The sequence below is a fragment of the Heteronotia binoei genome, chromosome 13, assembly GCF_032191835.1.
Source record: "Heteronotia binoei isolate CCM8104 ecotype False Entrance Well chromosome 13, APGP_CSIRO_Hbin_v1, whole genome shotgun sequence".
Taxonomy (NCBI): domain Eukaryota; kingdom Metazoa; phylum Chordata; class Lepidosauria; order Squamata; family Gekkonidae; genus Heteronotia; species Heteronotia binoei.
Genome location: NC_083235.1, coordinates 2,692,688 through 2,710,536, shown reverse-complemented (window position 1 = coordinate 2,710,536; position 17,849 = coordinate 2,692,688). Strand labels below are relative to the sequence as shown.

At 50.6% G+C, this 17,849-nt stretch overlaps 1 protein-coding gene across 1 annotated transcript in view; it reads left to right on the top strand.

Annotated features, from left to right (window-relative positions):
• Positions 1 to 17,849, top strand: part of TRIP10 (thyroid hormone receptor interactor 10) — a 221,749-nt gene continuing 203,900 nt past the window's right edge. Inside the window, exon 1 of the mRNA XM_060252053.1 lies at positions 1 to 81. Within this exon, the coding sequence (XP_060108036.1) occupies positions 58 to 81 (24 nt within the window). The 5' untranslated portion in view covers positions 1 to 57. The remainder of the gene's footprint in view (positions 82 to 17,849) is intronic.

The following is a 17,849-nucleotide window of genomic DNA, read 5'->3' as shown; positions in this document are numbered from 1 at the left end:
CGAAGGAAGCAGCAGCAGGCGCTGGAGCAGGAGGATCCGGCCTGCCCGGCGGCCAGCATGGACTGGGGCGTGGAGCTTTGGGTGAGTGAGCCCCCCGGCAGCAGCACGACCCCCCTTTCCCTTCCCTTCCCTTCTCCTGCTGGCCGCGGAGGGAGCCGCCTAGCCAGAGCCCCGGGGGCGCGCCGCCTCCTCGCCGCCTTTCTCGCGCTCGCCTTGGCTTTCTTCTCCGCCCGGGGGGCTCTCTGGGGCGGCTTACAAAGGGGGGGAGTCGGGGCGCCCCCTGGCTCCTCCTCCTCCTCCTCGACGTGGGTTTTTTTGGGGGGGGGATTAAGAAACGGCGCCCCCTTCTGGGCCGTTCTGTCTTCTGGGCCCGTAGAAGACAAGGGGCTCCGTGCCCCATGGGGCGCCCCCCTTCTGCCCCCACCCCCCCAGATCCGGCCTTGCGCCTTGGAGCGGACCTCTCCGGCGTTGCGCGGCGCCCCTTGGCTGGATCTCCTTGGCGCTCTGCTGCTGCCGCCCTGGGGGGCGTTCCGGAGCGGGGAGGGGGTCTGCAGGCGCGGGTGGGGGGGGTTCCCCCTGCCCTCTCTCGCCGCTCCCCTCCCACCTTCCCTTCCATTGGAGAGGGTTGAAGGCCAGAGTCTCTCTCGCCGTTGCAGGCCAGGCCCGCGTCGTTTGGCTTTTTGCAAGGAACTCGCCGTGCTGGTGAGGTTGCCAACCTCCAGGCGGGGCCTGGAGATCTCCCGGGGTCACGCCGTTTGGGTGGGCGGCCGATATGGCACGGGGCCCCACCGAGGCCCCTCCTTCCCTCAAACTCCCCAGATGAAATCTCCAGGAATTCCCCCGCCGGGTGTTGGCAGCCCCGCACGCTAGGTGGTTTGCTGGGAATGGGGCGGCGGTTCCGGGGAACTGCCTCGGGTCTGGTTGCGGCGCAGGTTTCCGAGGGGAGCGGCGGAAGCGCTGGGTTCGAGTCAGCCATCAGCGCCTTAAGAGTCCGGCGAGATTTTTGGGGATAGAAGTTCTTGAGAGTCAAAACTCCCCTAATCGGAGATGATAAAAACATTCGAGAGCACTAAATGCCTACGGCTCTCCCTTGTCAAAAGCAGATTTGGCTCTTGTTACTCCCCCTCCCTTGATATTCCTTCTCTGCCCCCCCCCCCCCAAACCCTTGCAAGAGTTTGGGGGAGGCCTGGTCAAACTGCTACTACCCCCCCCCCCTCCAAACACACACTTATTCCTGTCCCCTGCAAAGCCCTTTCCTGCTGGGGGGAGAACAAACCCTCTCGTGGGAGTGGGTAGGACAGAGCGCAATCTCAGTGCTTTTGGCAAGCCAAAGTTTCAGTTGCTATTGTGCCAACGCAGAATAGTTGAACAGCACCACCTACAATCCTGAAATGGGATCTAGTAAAAGAAAGTTTTATTTACTACCGAGTACCGGCGGAGTAGTTGAGGGGGATCGCTTACGGTTCTGAAACGGGAGCTAGCAAAAGAAAGTAAAAGCAGGAAAGCGTTCGGGTGTAGACTTTGGAGTTTACCTGCTGTCTCCCCCCACCCCACCCCTGGGTGCAATGTATGGGTGCTAGGAAGCTTGCCTTGTGTTATTCTGTCTCTCACACACACACTGACACACACCCCTCTCCTCTCCAGTTGTGTCAGAGGTTGTAGGTCCTATCCATTCTCTGGGGCTCAACCCCCCCCCCCCCCCCGCCAGCACCCTGGCCAACCCGTATCAGTGCTCTGTACAGTTTTACTCTCTGGATATGAAATTACATCAGTCTATCCTCTGGTGAAGCCCTCAGCCCTGCCTGTGAGTTCCCATCCTTCCATCAGCTCTCCCTCTTTCTTGGGTAAACATTTGGCTGTTTTTATGCTGGGAGACAAGAAGTGTCCGGTTTGTCAATCCTAGAACAGCCAGGAAGCATCAGAGGAAAGCCTCAGCCTCCATGCCCTGTTGTTGGCCCTCCAGAGGAACTGGTTGGTTGGCCACTGTATGGGACGGGATGCTGGACTCGAGGGACCCTCCCTGGACTGACCCAGCTGGGCTCTGCTGATGTTCTTCTCAGGGGAAGGCCTCAGCCTCTCTGCCCTTTTGTTGGCCCTCCAGAGGAACTGGTTGGCCACTTTGTGAGACAGGAGGCTGGACTAGATGGACCCTCCCTGGTCTGATCCAGCAGGGCTCTTCTGATGTTATTCTCAGGGGAAGTCCTCAGCCTCTCTGCCCTGTTGTTGGCCCTCCAGAGGAACTGGCTGGCCACTGTGTGAGACAGGAGGCTGGACTAAATGGACCCTCCCTGGTCTGACCCAGCAGGGCTCTTCTGATGTTCTTCTCAGGGGAAGTCCTCAGCCTCTCTGCCCTGTTGCTGGCCCTCCAGAGGAACTGGTTGGCCACTTTGTGAGACAGGAGGCTGGACTAGATGGACCCTCCCTGGTCTGATCCAGCAGGGCTCTTCTGATGTTATTCTCAGGGGAAGTCCTCAGCCTCTCTGCCCTGTTGCTGGCCCTCCAGAGGAACTGGCTGGCCACTGTGTGAGACAGGAGGCTGGACTAGATGGACACTCCCTGGTCTGATCCAGCAGGGCTCTTCTGATGTTATTCTCAGGGGAAGTCCTCAGCCTCTCTGGCCTGTTGCTGGCCCTCCAGAGGAACTGGCTGGCCACTGTGTGAGACAGGAGGCTGGACTAGATGGACCCTCCCTGGTCTGACCCAGCAGGGCTCTTCTGATGCTCTTCTCAGGGGAAGGCCTCGGCCTCTCTACCCTGTTGTTGGCCCTCCAGAGGAACTGGTTGTCCACTGGGTGAGACAGGAGGCTGGACTAGATGGACCCTCCTTGGTCTGATCCAGCAGGGCTCTTCTGAGGTTCTTCTCAGGACACAATAGTCCAGGTGTGGCCTGACCAACGCAGCATACAGCAAGGCCAGGACATCTTGTGATTTGGATGTTATAGGTTGTTTTCAGAGTCTTCTGGATGCCCCGTTCTCTTTGTTGCTCTCCTCTGAATCCGTTCCGGTTTCTTCACAGAGATAGTTTCATAGAGTAGCCATGTTGGGTGCTGTAGAAGAGCCAGGTTAGAGTATAGAAGCTCCTTGAAGACCAACAAGAGTTTCTGCGCATGCGTTTTTGAAGGTCTGTGCTCTCTTCATCGGATACAAGTTGAAATGGAGAAATCGGAGTCCTTTTATCCTAGTGGGGAGCGTGGACTCTTGAGAGCTCATTACCCTGAACCTCTTGTTGATCTCTGAGATGCTCCTGTATCAAAATCCGATTTCTCCACCAGTTTTCTTAAAAGTGCGACACGCAGAACCGGACACTCCAATAGAAATCAGACTAACTAGCCCAGGGGTGTCAAACTTATTTGTTATGAGGGCCGGATCTGACATAAATGAGACCTTGTTGGGCTGGACCATGTATGTACCTGTTTAAGATTAGGTAGCAGAGGTATAAACTACAGACAAACACAAATATATATATTTTTAAAAACTTAAAACATGCTTAAAACATTAGCATTCGTTTGTCTTAAAGGTGCTTTCTTTGTATTTCTCCTGTGGGATCCAGGGACTTGGGCAAAGGAAGCTCTGGCTCTTTCCTTCCTTCCCCAAGGGACTGGTGGGGGGGAGCCTCAGCCAATAGAGGGAAGAGAGGCTTGGCTCAGTAGCTCTGCTGTGCGTATGAGAGAGCCTGGGGGAAAAAACTGTGCCTCCCTCCCTTCCTCCCCAAGGAAAGAGCCTCAGCCAACTGAGAAAATAGAGGTTTTGCTCTGTAGTTCCTGTGACATTGAGCAAGCCTTGCAAAGCAAGCTGTTATGAAGAAGGAAGCAAGAGAGGGAGAATAACACAGACAACAGCCAGTTGCTTGGGGGGCCTGATAGGAATCCTCTGGGGGCCTGATTTAGCCCCTGAGCCATATGTTTGACACCCTTGAACTAGGAGTTCTTGTGAATTGGATCGTGTCCCCCGGATGCTCCGGTCTGTATTAATGCTGCCTAAAACCCCGTGAGCCTTTTTATTTTTGCCTTTGGTGACTGTGTGGCATAGTGGATAGCAAGCCAGTGTGGTGCAGGGAACAGAGTGGTGGACTAGGGCATTGGGCGACCCGGGTTCGAATCTCCACTTCTGCCATGCAAGCTTGCTGCGTGGCAAGCAAAAACTTAGTTTGGCCAATGTCCCAGGATTGTTGTGAGAGGAAACGGAGTAGAGGAAAATGGTGTTCTAGAAAGGCCCAATCAATGTTTGAGAAAGCCTTTTAGGTTGCAGCTGCAGGGAGAAGTGGGAAAGAAATAAATGCAAAAACGCAGGGATGCAATTCCCATTGCCTTTTCGCTGCTGCTGAAACTGCTCTCTTCTACTTGCGCATTTGGATTATTTTTGCAAAAATGCAATGCTTTGTGTTTGCCTCTGTTGAATGTCATTCTGGGGGATGCAGCTCAGTTTTCCAAGGATGTTTTGAATTTTATTTCTGTCTTCCAGGATCCAAGTTTGTGCTTTCAGTTTAGGGTCACCTGCAAATCATAGAATAGAATCAGGAATCACAGAGTTGGAAGGGACCTCCAGGGTCATCTAGTCCAACCCCCTGCATGGTACAGGAAACTCACAAACACCTCCCCCTAAATTCACAGGATCCTCATCGCTGTCAGATGGCCATCTAGCCTCTGTTTAAAAACCTCCAAGGAAGGAGAGCCCACCACCTCTCGAGGAGGAAGCCTGTTCCACTGAGGAACCACTCTAAACTCACAAACACCTCCCCCTAAATTCACAGGATCTTCATTGCTGTCAGATGGCCATCTAGCCTCTGTTGAAAAACCTCCAAGGAAGGAGAGCTCACCACCTCCCGAGGAGGAAGCCTGTTAGAATCATAGAAGAGTTGGAAGGGGCCTCCAGGGTCATCTAGTCCAACCCCCTGCACAGTGCAGGAAACTCACAAGCACCTTCCCCTAAATTCACAGGATCCTCATCGCTGTCAGATGGCCGTCTAGCCTCTGTTTAAAAACCTCCAAGGAAGGAGAGCCCACCACCACCTCCCGAGGAGGAAGCCTGTTAGAATCTTAGAAGAGTTGGAAGGGACCTCCAGGGTCATCTAGTCCAACCCCCTGCACAATGCAGGAAGCTCACAAAACTCCCTCCCCCTAAATTCTGATGAAGATTCCTTCTGACTGTTCATCCAAGCATTGAGGAAAACACTGAAGAGCGCTGGGCGGACTTCAGTGCTCTGGAGGTCAAGACCCGGGTTTGAATCCCCACTTCTGCCATGCAAGTTTGCTGAGTGACCTTGGGGTTGTCATAAACGTAGCCAGGTCGAGACCTCCAGACTGGCAAAATGCAGGATGGACAAAGAGGTCTTTGGTCTGTCTGTGTGGCTCTCCAGCTTGCTGTGAATCTGCCCAACGCTGCTATCGTCCAGCTCACATTTAACCAGTGTGGCCACCGTATTCTCCTGGGGGGCTTTGTCAAATGCCTTGTGTTCCAGCGCATCTACTCTGTTCCCTTGATTCCTATCCAAAAACCATAATGATAGGGCTGCTCTCACCAGATTTCTTCACAGCAAGCCCATGCTCGTTTTGCTAACCCACTCATTGATTTCCAAATGCTTACAGACCCAACGGCTTTATATGCGCTCGAGCATTTTCCCTGGTAGCAGAGTAACCTAACCATAGTTCTCCCTCCACTCCCTTTTCTGAAAACTGGCCCAATGTTTACCTGTCTCCGGCCTCGTGGCGTCTCACAGTTCAGCCTTATTTCTCGAAGTTTCTCATAGGAAGTTCCTTCGTTACCCTAGGGTCCCCGAAAAGAACTCATTTTCAGGTAGCTAGATATTCTCTGTCCGGCTCTTTATTAGTCTGGAGTAATGGAAGGGGACGGCAAAAGATGAGATGGCTGGGCAGCATTACTGGTGTAACTAACACGAATTTGAGCAGACTTCGGAGGATGGTGGAAGACAGGAGGGCCTGGCGTGACTTGGTCCAGGGGGTCGCAAAGAGTCGGACTCGGCTGTGCAAAAATGTAATGCTCCCTCTAAGCTGTGGAGTCTCATGAACAAAAATTCTACTTCTTGAGCTACTGGCCTTAAAGTTGTGAGGAAAAGGAAAGGTCCCCTGTGCAAGCACCAGTCATTTCCAACTCTGGGGTGACGTTGCTTTTTACGGGGTGGTTTGCCATTGCCTTCCCCAGTCATCTACGCTTTCGCCCCAGCAAGCTGGGTACTCATTTGACCGACCTCAGAAGGATGGAAGGCTGAACCAACCTCGAGCCGGCTACCTGAAAACCCAGCTTCCGCCGGGGATCGAACTCAGGTCTGGAGCAGAGCTTAGGACTGCAGTACTGCAGCTTTAACTCCTGTATAAATTAGTTTGCTGTGGGGCCATTTTTCCGGAGCTAAGACAAAAATGGGTGAGCCAAGGGCTAAGAAACTGAGCTAGCTCACACTCGCTCAGTTTAGAGGGAGCACTGGTCTGGATGTCTAATCCTGTCCTTTCACTATTCCTGCAACTTTTAAGAACATAAGAGAAGCCATGTTGGATCAGGCCAACGGCCCATCAAGTCCAACACTCTGTGTCACACAGTGGCAAAAAATTTTTTATATACACACATACACTGTGGCTAATAGCCACTGATGGACCTGTGCTCCATATTTTTATCTAAACCCCTCTTGAAGGTGGCTATACTTGTGGCCGTCACCACCTTCTGTGGCAGTGAATTCCACATGTTAATCACATGTTAATCATGTTTTTTAGGCCGCATATTGTTCCCTTTTTAGGGAGAAGACAGCAACTGAGCAGTTCAAACCTTCTGCTTGTACCCAGTTCAAAAGCTCTCCTCTGAATACAGCCCAAAACACTGGAGCTGTGTCTTTGGCACCCGGTGGGATACACTCTGTAGACAGCCTGGACAAGCTGTGTTTTTCTTCTGGGCGGTCTCTGTTTCCTTGGGGTGGCATTTTAATGGGTTGAAGCTGAAAGATCTCAAGGCAGAAGGTCTCTTTGACCTGCCCATTAGCATTAGAGAACCTATACATTTTTTCATGAGCTGTGTAATTCTACGCAGAGGTGCTCCAATCGAAGCCCACTGATTTCAGCGACTCAACAGCACCTTCGAGGCCAACAAAATTTCCAGGGCCTCAGCTTTTGAGAGCCAAGATTCCCTTCGTCAGATGGCGAAAAGGGTACTTTGGCTGTCGAAAGCGGAACATCGTGGAAATGCTGTTGGTCTTTAAGGCCTCGCTAGACTCAAATCTGGCTTTTCTGTTGCAGCCTGCTCCTCGCCGGTAACTCTCTGCATAGGATTGTACTGTTAGTTGTCTGGCAGGGCTGACAAGAAACGGGGAGGGGCTGTAGCTCCGAGGCAGAGATCTGCTTTCCATACAGAAGGTCTTAGGTTCAGTCCCCAGCATCTCCATCTAAATCTGAGGTGTCAAACTCATTTGTTATGAGGGCCGGCTCTGACATAAATGAGACCTGTCCTAAAATGTAATGCCTGGTAGCGAGATATAAACTTTATAACGGACACACCCAAACGCAATTAAAGATTTTTTTAAAAAACTTGATATATGCTTAAAAGATTAGTACTCTTGCAATGTTTTGTTTATATAAAAGTTTCTGGTAACCGACCCCTCTTGCTCTGAATTGTTGCATCAAAATCTTGAGACAGTGTCTGTGCTGTAGCAATCTTGCGTAAGCTGTTCAGGTGTTGTTCGGGTGTGTATTTGTAAGTTGCAAACCTGCTTTTGATTAACTGACATTCATTACAGAAATCTCATGGTCCATGCTTAGAGCCTAAGACCCAGGGAAAAACGTGAAGTGGCTGGGCACTGTGAGGTTTTGTACATGAGTTGCTTCATGTGCTAGTCAATGGAGAAAACCAGAGGCTTTGCTCTGTAGTTCCTGCGCAATTGAGCAAGCCTGGCAAAGCAAGCTGTGATGCAGAAGGAAGCAAGAGAGAGGGAGAAGGAAGCGGATGACAATAAGAAAAGTTGAAGGAGCTGGGGATGTTTAGCCTGGGGAGGAGGAGGCTGAGAGGTGATAGGATCACCATCTTCAAGGACTTGAAGGACTGTCATCTAGAGGATGGTGTGGAATTGTTTTCTGTGGCCCCAGAAGGTAGGACTAGAACCAATGGGTTGAAATTAAATCCGAAGAGTTTCCAGCTCAACATTAGGAAGAACTTCCTGACTGTTAGAGCGGTTCCTAGGTGGAACAGGCTTTCTCGGGAGGTGGTGGGCTCTCCTTCCTTGGAGGTTTTTCAACAGAGGCTAGATGGCCATCTGACAGCAATGAGGATCCTGTGAATTTAGGGGGAGGTGTTACTGAGTTTAGAGTGGTTCCTCAGTGTAACAGGCTTCCTCCTGGGGAGGTGGTGGGCTCTCCTTCCTTGGAGGTTTCCCAACAGAGGCTAGAGGGCCATCTGACAGCGATGAAGATCCTGTGAATTTAGAGGGAGGGATTGTGAGTTTAGAGCGGTTCCTCAGTGGAACAGGCTTCCTCCTCGGGAGGTGGTGGGCTCTCCTTCCTTGGAGGTTTCCCAACAGAGGCTAGATGGCCATCTGACAACAATGAAGATCCTGTGAATTTATGGGGAGGTGTTTGTGAGTTTAGAGCGGTTCCTCAGTGGAACAGGCTTCCTCCTTGGGAGGTGGTGGGCTCTCCTTCCTTGGAGGTTTTTCAACAGAGGCTCGATGGCCATCTGACAGCAATGAAGATCCTGTGAATTTAGGGGGAGGTATTTTTGAGTTTCTTGCATTGTGCAGGGGTTTGGACTAGATGACCCTGGAGGTCCCTTCCAACTCTATGATTCTAAGTTGCTCTTGGGCCTGATAAGAGCCCTCTGCGGGCCTGATCCAGCCCTCAGGCCTCATGTTTGACACCCCTGAAAAGGCAGAAGGGTGATGTGAAAGACCTCTCTCTGCCTGAGATCCTGGAGAGCTGCTGCCATTCTGAATAGACAGTAGTGATCCTAATGGACTGGTGGTCTGGTTCTTTATACTGCAGCTTCTTGGGTCAAAAAGGTACTCGAGTGCTTGCAGCCCTGCTCCTCCAGTGGCTGTTTCTGTTACCCTGTAGTGTTCCATCCACGGTTGCTGGGATCGGTGCTTTCTCTTGCGTCAGCTTCTGTTACTGCTCTGCCGTGAAGATAAAAGGTCCCTCAGGGTGTCGTTCTCAGCCCCTTGAGCAAAGCCGCTGTGTCTGATCCGGCTAGAGCAGAGATTAGTCCAAGCCCCAGAGCTGGAGTTCAAGAAGAACCTATTTCCAGCACATGTACCCCCACCCCACAACATTGGCAACAAAGCCCATGCAGTTGCAAGATTTCTTGACAGGTCTGGGGATGGGATCTATCCCTGCTCCACCGATTCAGCTTCAAGACAGTGGCAAAGAAAATGAAACTAGTTCCACGTCTGCAAAGCATGACGTGAAGGAGTCTGGGGTCTAGAGGGGGGGCTGTGGGGGAAGTGAAATTTGGCGCATATCTGATCATTTGGAGTTTCCTTCAGTTGGGTTGATTGGATTGAAAGTCTTCTTACAGCTGCTAAAACGGCTGTAGCATCTCTATGGAAATCCAACACCTTTAACCATCACTTGAACACTGGTTTACAAAAATCTGGGATATTTTAATCATGGTGAAAATCACGGAACAACTTTCCTTGTCCGAAATCTACCCCAAGGTCACATCTTTTGAAGAAAAATGGCTTCCGTTTCTGGAATATACTGGATCTAAAAACATCTTATCTATTAACACAACTTACCCTCAGTTTCTCTCACTATAATTCTTTCTAACTTATGCTATGCCATCTTTCTCTTTTTATTTAAATATTCCTTTTTGTTTGGCTTGGGATGGAGCAAGGCCTTATTCTTAGCTTAAGAGTCAAAAATTCTAGCCTAATTATCAGTTAATTTATCCTTAATAAGATATTTATTTATTTTATCTATCTATTGATTGATTGATTGGTGAACTGGACGTTATCTTAAATGCTAAATAAGCTGTTCTACAATGTTATATATACCATAGTACTTTATGCATAGTAGAATTTTGTTATATATGGAATTAATCTACTTGACACTACTTCATCCCACAAAGTACTGTATAACTTGGAATTTTTAAAATAAACATATATTTTTTTAAAAAAGTTGGGTTGCCAACCTCCCGGTGGGGCAACCACAAAAGATAACACTGTTTGACTTGCTGATTTTAACGTGTTATAAATATATTCACACTTTATGCACATTTATGTATACAATACTACATTTCCCAAAGCCATAATGCGATTTAAAACCACATTTTCAGTTGCAGAAGTCCACATTGAAGACTGTGGTCAATTTCCAAGACTGTGGTCGATTTCCAAGACTCTGGTCAATTTCCAGTGGTGAATTCTCTTGTGCTTTAGCCTGACACGCCTCCTGGGTTTGATGTGAACCTCCAGGTGGGTCCTGGTGATCTTCCAGAATTACAACTTATCGCCAGATTAGATATCAGTTCCCCTGCAGAAAGTTGCGGCGTTGGAGACTGGTTTTATATTTAGCTGAGGTCTCTCAGCAGCTTAAATCCTTCCTCCCCAGATTCCACCTCCCAGTCTCCAGGAATTTCCCAACCCAGAGTTGGCAACCATCAATCCAGGCTGACAACAGTTTAGCAAAGCTAAACTCTGAGCCGGTGCCAGGCAAGTCCGGTGTGCGGGAGTAGGCGAAGTAGGCAATCGTCTAGGGCGCCACCTGGCCTAGGGGTCACAACTGGGTGCCCCCTCCCTGACGCCTGACTCTTGTCCTTTCCCATCCCCCAGCTGCCCTCAACAAAGCCAAGCCACCCCCCTCTCCCCCCCACCGATGTGTGACTTGGCCTCCCACCTCATCCTAACCTGTCACCCTCCTTCCTAACGTGGCCGCCAAGCACTTCTTCTCGCAATTTTTTTTTTATAACATCACTTTTTTTTTTGAAAAATTAAAAGCCAGTAAATTAAAAAAGTGAAAAGTTTTAAGTTTGGCGCTCTTCAATTTCCCTATATTTTTAAATAATGGGAGGGGGTGGGGGGGGGCGCTAGTGGGTGATTCGCCTGGGGCTCCAGAAAGCCCAGCTCCGGCCCTGGCAGGCTTCATTGGTCAGGAAAGCGGGAGATTTTTACTGAGGAAGGTTATTCTTTCCCAAAAGCCTGGTTCTAATTGAGTGACTCGCCTGCACAGGTAGCCTCTGTTGGCAGAAGAACACCGATTGTGTGTGATCACACTTGATCTAGACCAGGGGTGGCCAAACTGTGGCTGGGGAGCCATGTGTGGCTCTTTCGCACATACTGCGTGGCTCTCGAAGGCCCCACCGCCCAGTCGGCTAACTTGAAGAGGGCATTTGTATCCTAAGAACGTAACAAGCCATGTTGGATCAGTCCAGTGGCCCATCCAGTCCAACACTCTGTGTCACATAAGAACATAAGAGAAGCCCTGTTGGATCAGGCCAATGGCCCATACAGTCCAACACTCTGTGTCACATAAGAACATAAGAGAAGCCGTGTTGGATCAGCCAATGGCCCATCCAGTCCAACACTCTGTGTCACATAAGAACATAAGAGAAGCCATGTTGGATCAGCCAATGGCCCATCCAGTCCAACACTCTGTGTCACATAAGAACATAAGAGAAGCCATGTTGGATCAGCCAATGGCCCATCCAGTCCAACACTCTGTGTCACATAAGAACATAAGAGAAGCCATGTTGGATCAGCCAATGGCCCATCCAGTCCAACACTCTGTGTCACATAAGAACATAAGAGAAGCCATGTTGGATCAGGCCAATGGCTCCTCCAGTCCAACACTCTGTGTCACATGAGAACATAAGAGAAGCCATGTTGGATCAGTCCAGTGGCCCATCCAGTCCAACACTGTGTCACACAGTGGCCAAAAAAAACAGATGCCATCAGGAGGTCCACCAGTGGGGCCAGGACACCAGAAGCCCTCCCACTGTGCCTCCCCCAAGCACCAAGAATACAGAGCATCACTGCCCCAGACATAAGAACATAAGAGAAGCCATGTTGGATCAGGCCAGTAGCCCCTCTAGTCCAACACTCTGTGTCACACAGTGGCCAAAAAACCCAGGTGCCCTCAGGAGGTCCATCAGTGGGGCCAGGACACTAGAAGCCCTCCCACTGTGCCCCCCAAGCACCAAGAATACAGAGCATCACTGCCCCAGACATAAGAACATAAGAGTAGCCATGTTGGATCAGGCCAATGACCCATCCAGTCCAGCACCCTGTGTCACACAGTGGCCAAAAAACCCAGGCCCTATCAGGAGGTCCACCAGATGGGCCAGGACACTAGAAGCCCTTCCAAGCACCAAGAATACAGAACATCACTGCCCCAGACAGAGAGTTCTAACAATACAGTGTGGCTAATAGCCACTGATGGACCTCTGTTCCAGATGTTTATCCAGTCTCTTCTTGAAGTTGACTATGCTTGTAGCCGCCACCATCTCCTGTGGCAGTGAATTCCATGTGTTAATCACCCTTTGGGTGAAGAATTAAATCACTTATCTCATTAAATCGCTTATCCAAGCCAAGCCAGCCAGCAGCTTTGAGAATGTATTTAAAGTTAATGTCTTTCCACCTCTCTCTCCCTCCTATCTATTTGCTTCCCTCCCTCCCTCCCTTTCTTCCATCTTGTGGCTCTAAAATAGGTGACACTTCATGTATTGCAGCTCTCTAAACATCTGAAGTTTATCCTATGTGGCTCTTTCTTTAAGCAGGTTTCCCCCCCCCTCCCCCCAGATCTACCCAAGTGTGCTGTGTTGTGTGTAAAAGTCCTGGTCAGGTGTAACTCACTTTGGCTTCTGAAGGCAAACAGGGTTTTCTTCCAAAGGTTTCACACACCTTAAAGAGAAAGTGCAAGATGAACAAAAACATCAGAGTAAAACATATTTTGGAAAAAACTTGGATTGAAAAACTTAAGGACAACACTTTATCCTTGAGGTGTGTGAAAACCAAGAAGTCCGTCTGCTTTCAGGAAAGCCAGTTTGGTGTAGTGGTTAAGTGTGCGGACTCTTATCTGGGAGAACCGGGTTTGATTCCCCACTCCTCCACTTGCACCTGCTAGCATGGCCTTGGGTCAGCCTTAGCTCTGGCAGAGGTTGTCCTTGAAAGGGCAGCTGCTGTGAGAGCCCTCTCCAGCCCCACCCACCTCACAAGGAGATTGTGAGCCGCTCTGAGACTCTTCAGAGTGGAGGGCGGGATATAAATCCAATATCTTCTATCTTCTTTCAGGAGCCCCAGTGAAAGAGACCCTCAGCTAGCCCACCTCTCAGGGGTTGTTGTGAAGAGAAGAATTGCAGATTTATTCCCCGTCCTTCTCTCTGAATCAGAGACTCAGAGTGGCTTACATTCTCCTATATCTTCTCCCCCCCACAGCAGGCACCCTGTGAGGTGGGTGGGGTGAAGGGGCTCTCACAATAGCTGCCCTTTCAAGGACAACCTCTGCCAGGGCTATGGCTGACCCAAGGCCATTCCAGCTGCTGCAAGTGGAGGAGTGGGGAATCAAACCCCGTTCTCCCAGATAAGAGTCCGCATGCTTAACCACTACACCCAACTGGCTCTTAGAACATAAGAGAAGCCATGTTGGATCAGGCCAATGGCCCATCCTGTCCAACATTCTGCCTCACACAGTGGTCCAAAAAACCAGGAGCCATCAGGAGGTCCACCAGTGGGGCTAGAAGAAGAATTGCAGATTTGTACTCCTCCCTTCTCCCTGAATCAGAGACTCAGAACAGCTTAGAATCTCCTATATCTTCTCCCCCCACATCAGACACCCTGTGAGGTAGGTGGGGCTGAGAGAGCTCTCCCAGAAGCTGCCCTTTCAAGGACAACTCCTACGAGGGCTATGGCTGACCCAAGGCCATTCCAGCGGCTGCAAGTGGCGGAGCGGGGAATCAAACCCGGTTCTCCCACATAAGAGTCCGTGCACTTCTCTCTCTCTCGGCTTGGCTTCGCGAACGAAGATTTAAGAAGGGTGCAATAGTCCACGTCTGCTGCAGGCTCGCTGGTGGCTGACAAGACCAATGTGGGACAGGCAGGTCCGGCCACAGCGGCTGCAGGGAAAAGTCTGATTTAGGGTTGGTGCTGTAGCAGTGAGATTCCGTGCACTTCACCACTACACCAAACTGGCTGGGCAGAGGAAATGCTGGATGCCAGCTGACTCTCGGAAGAGGAGACGGAGAGATGAGTAAATAAACAGACTCGGCCAGGGCCGACTGTGGCAGGCCGGGGCATGGCTGAGTGCCGCTCCTACATGCCTTCTGCTTCCCCCTCCCCGCAAATGTCTTGCCCTCTCATTAGTGGGGCAGGCCCCTGCTTGCCTGTCTAGCAGGCGGAGAGCCTGCACGGGGCTCTCTTTTGGCAGGGGGCGGGAGGAAGAGGAAGCGATGCCGGTTTCCTCTTGCCTTGCCCTCTCCTTTCTGCTGGCCTATTGTTTTCTTCCAACCCTGTGGCTGGGGGAGGCCTCCACACAAATGCTTTCAAGCCTGGGGTAGTAGCAGCAAGACTCCCTCCCCGGCTGCGCAGGGTGCTGAAAAGGGGCCGTGTTTGTGTCGGTGGGCTGGGCAGAACCAAAGCCGCAGCTGTTTGCAGGAGGGGGTGTCTGGTCCGCCCCCCTCCTCATTTCCTTGGCCGGGTTGCTTCGCTGTTTCCCCCACGGCCGGCCGAAGAGGGTGTTGCCTGCAAAGCGTTGCCAGAGTGACCCCAGATGACTCCACCAAGGCCTTTTCTCTTCCTGTCTTTGCTTTTCGGGGTGAGGGAGTGGCTAGAGTGGGGGGGGGGTGTTAGCAGAACGGCATATTGTGTGTCTCTCAAAGCCCTCACTGCACCATCAGCTGGCTTCTCTCTAAATTACTTCGCCAAGCCAGCCAATGGTCTGGAGAGTGCATTTAGAGTTGCTCTCTTTCCATCTCTACCTCTCCCCCCATTTATCTTCCTTCCTTCCTTCCTTCCTTCCCTTCCTTCCTTCCTTCCTTCCTTCCTTCCTTCCTTCCTTCCTTCCTTCCTTCCTTCCTTCCTTCCTTCCTTCCTTCCTTCCTCTGACCTTCATGTCTTGCAGCTCTCAGACATCTGACATTTATTCTCTTCCACTTGCACCTGCTGGAATGGCCTCGGGTCAGCCATGGCTCTGGCAGAGGTTGTCCTTGAAAGGGCAGCTGCTGAGAGAGCCCTCATCAGCCCCACCCCACCCTCACAGGGTGTCTGTTGTTGGGGAGGAAGGTGAAGGAGATTGTGAGCCGCTCTGAGACTCTTTGGAGTGGAGGCGGGATATAAAGCTCCAATATCTTCATCTACCTCACAGGGTGTCTGTTGCGGGGGGAGGAAGGGGAAAGGAGATTGTGAGCCGCTCTGAGACTCTTCAGAGTGGAGGGTAGGATATAAATCCAATATCTTCATCTACCTCACAGGGTGTCTGTTGTAGGGGAGGAAGGGAAAGGAGATTGTGAGCCGCTCTGAGACTCTTCAGAGTGGAGGGTGGGATATAAATCCAATATCTTCATCTACCTCACAGGGTGTCTGTTGTAGGGGAGGAAGGGAAAGGAGATTGTGAGCCGCTCTGAGACTCTTCAGAGTGGAGGGTGGGATATAAATCCAATATCTTCATCTACCTCACAGGGTGTCTGTTGTAGGGGAGGAAGGGAAAGGAGATTGTGAGCCGCTCTGAGACTCTTCAGAGTGGAGGGCGGGATATAAATCCAATATCTTCATCTACCCTCACAGGGTGTCTGTTGTTGGGGAGGAAGGTGAAGGAGATTGTGAGCCGCTCTGAGACTCTTCGGAGTGGAGGGCAGGATATAAATCCAATATCTTCTTCTCTCAGCCCCACCCACCTCACAGGGTGTCTGTTGTGGGGGAGGGAGATAAAGGAGATTGTGAGCCACTCTGAGGCTCTTTGGAGTGGAAGGCGGGATATAAATCCAATATCATCTTCTTCTTCTGTGTGGCTCTTTGGTTAAGCAAGTTGGGCCACTCCTGGTCTTGAAAAGGCAAAAGGTATAATAGGAAGTCAGGCTGTTTCAGCTGGATCTTGATATGTGCTGGTCTCTCTTTGGATCACTTCCTCTGCTTCTGCTGTGTCTACTGACAGGTGCATGCTCAAAATCGTCTGGAAGAATCCGCTGAAATAAATGTTGCTAAACTTTAACTTGCCAGTGGTGGGGTTGCCCACCAACCTCCAGGTGGTGGGTGGAGATCTCCTGGAATTACAAGAAGTCTCCAGATGACAGAGTGGTTTCCCTGGAGGAAGTGGCTGTCTTGGGGGGGGGGGGTGTGGAGGCTGTGGCTTTATGCCCCTCAGAGGTCCTTCCCCTTCTGAAACTCCGCCCTACCAGACTCTTCCCCCCAAATCTCCAGGAATTTCTCAACCCAGAGGTAGCAACCCAAGTCACTGGGTGTCCCCCTCCATATAATTACGACTGATTATTATTTTTCATAGGAACACGCATTCTTAGGATCTAGGGGTCTTAATGGGCCATATGCTGAACATGAGTCAACAGTGTGATGCAGTGCCTAAAAAGGCAAATGCAATTATGGGTTGTATCAACAGAAGTATAGTGTCCAGATCACATGAAGTGATGGTATAGCTTTACTCTGCTCTGGACAGACTTCTCCTGGAGTATTGTGTACAGTTTTGGGCACCCACATTTTAAGAAGGATCTAGACAAGCTGGAACGGGTGCAGAGGAGGGCGACAAAGATGGTGAGGGGTCTGGAGACCAAGTCCTATGAGGAAAGGCTGGAAGAAGAAGAAGAAGATATTGGATTTATATCCCGCCCTCCACTCTGAAGAGTCTCAGAGTGGCTCACAATCTCCTTTACCTTCCTCCCCCACAACAAACACCCTGTGAGGTGGGTGAGGCTAGAGAGGGCTCTCACAGCATGTTGGGCATGTTTAGGAGCTGGGCATGTTTAGAGAGGAGGCAGCTGAGAGGTGATAGGATCACCATCTTCAAGTCCTTGAAGGGCTGTCATATAGACTTGCAGGGGTGGTCAACGGTAGCTCTCCAGATGTTTTTTGCCTACAACTCCCATCAGCCCCAGTCAGCATGGCCAATGGCTGGGGCTGATGGGAGCTGTAGGCAAAAAAACACCTGGCGAGCTATCGTTGGCCACCCCTGAGATGATGTGGAATTGTTTTCGTGGCCCCAGAAGGTCGGACCAGAACCAAAGGGTTGAAATTAAATCAAAAGAGATTCCAGCTCAACATTAGGAACAACTTCCTGACCGTTAGAGCGATTCCTCAGTGCAACAGGCTTCCTCCTTGGGAGGTGGTGGGCTCTCTTTCCTTGGAGGTTTTTAAAGAGAGGCTAGATGGCCATCTGACAGTGATGAAGATCCTGTGAATTCAGGGGGAAGTGTTTGTGAGTTTCCTGCATTGTGCAGGAAGTTGGACTAGATGACCCTAGAGGTCTCTTCCAACTCTAGGATTCCCAAGATTAATCATCTCATCTCTGGAAGTTCAGTGTGTGTATAGAAAGGCAGCTGGGAGCCAGTTTGGTGTCCCCTGCAAATATAGATTGAAGAATCCTTTTAGATTCCTTTTTTGCAATATCAGTCTTGGCCTGTTGTGTCCTACACACAAATATTGGATTCCTGTTAACTTGCGTGCACTTTTCCTCTGGTTTCTTTTCCCCCAAGGGACATTTGTAAAGTTGTATTTAACTTTAAGTGGTTATTTTCTGTTTGGACACAACCTTGCCCTTTAGCGGGGATTAGTTTTTCTTTTTTAGGCATCTCTGGGCACAGTGACAGAATTTCCCGGTGGCTGTTGGACCCGTCTTGTCTGAAGCCTGAATTAAGTTCTCTCCTTGAGTGTGCTGGGTCTGAAGCCACAACCCCTTGCCCCGCTAGAATGAAAGGAGCAGCCCCTCT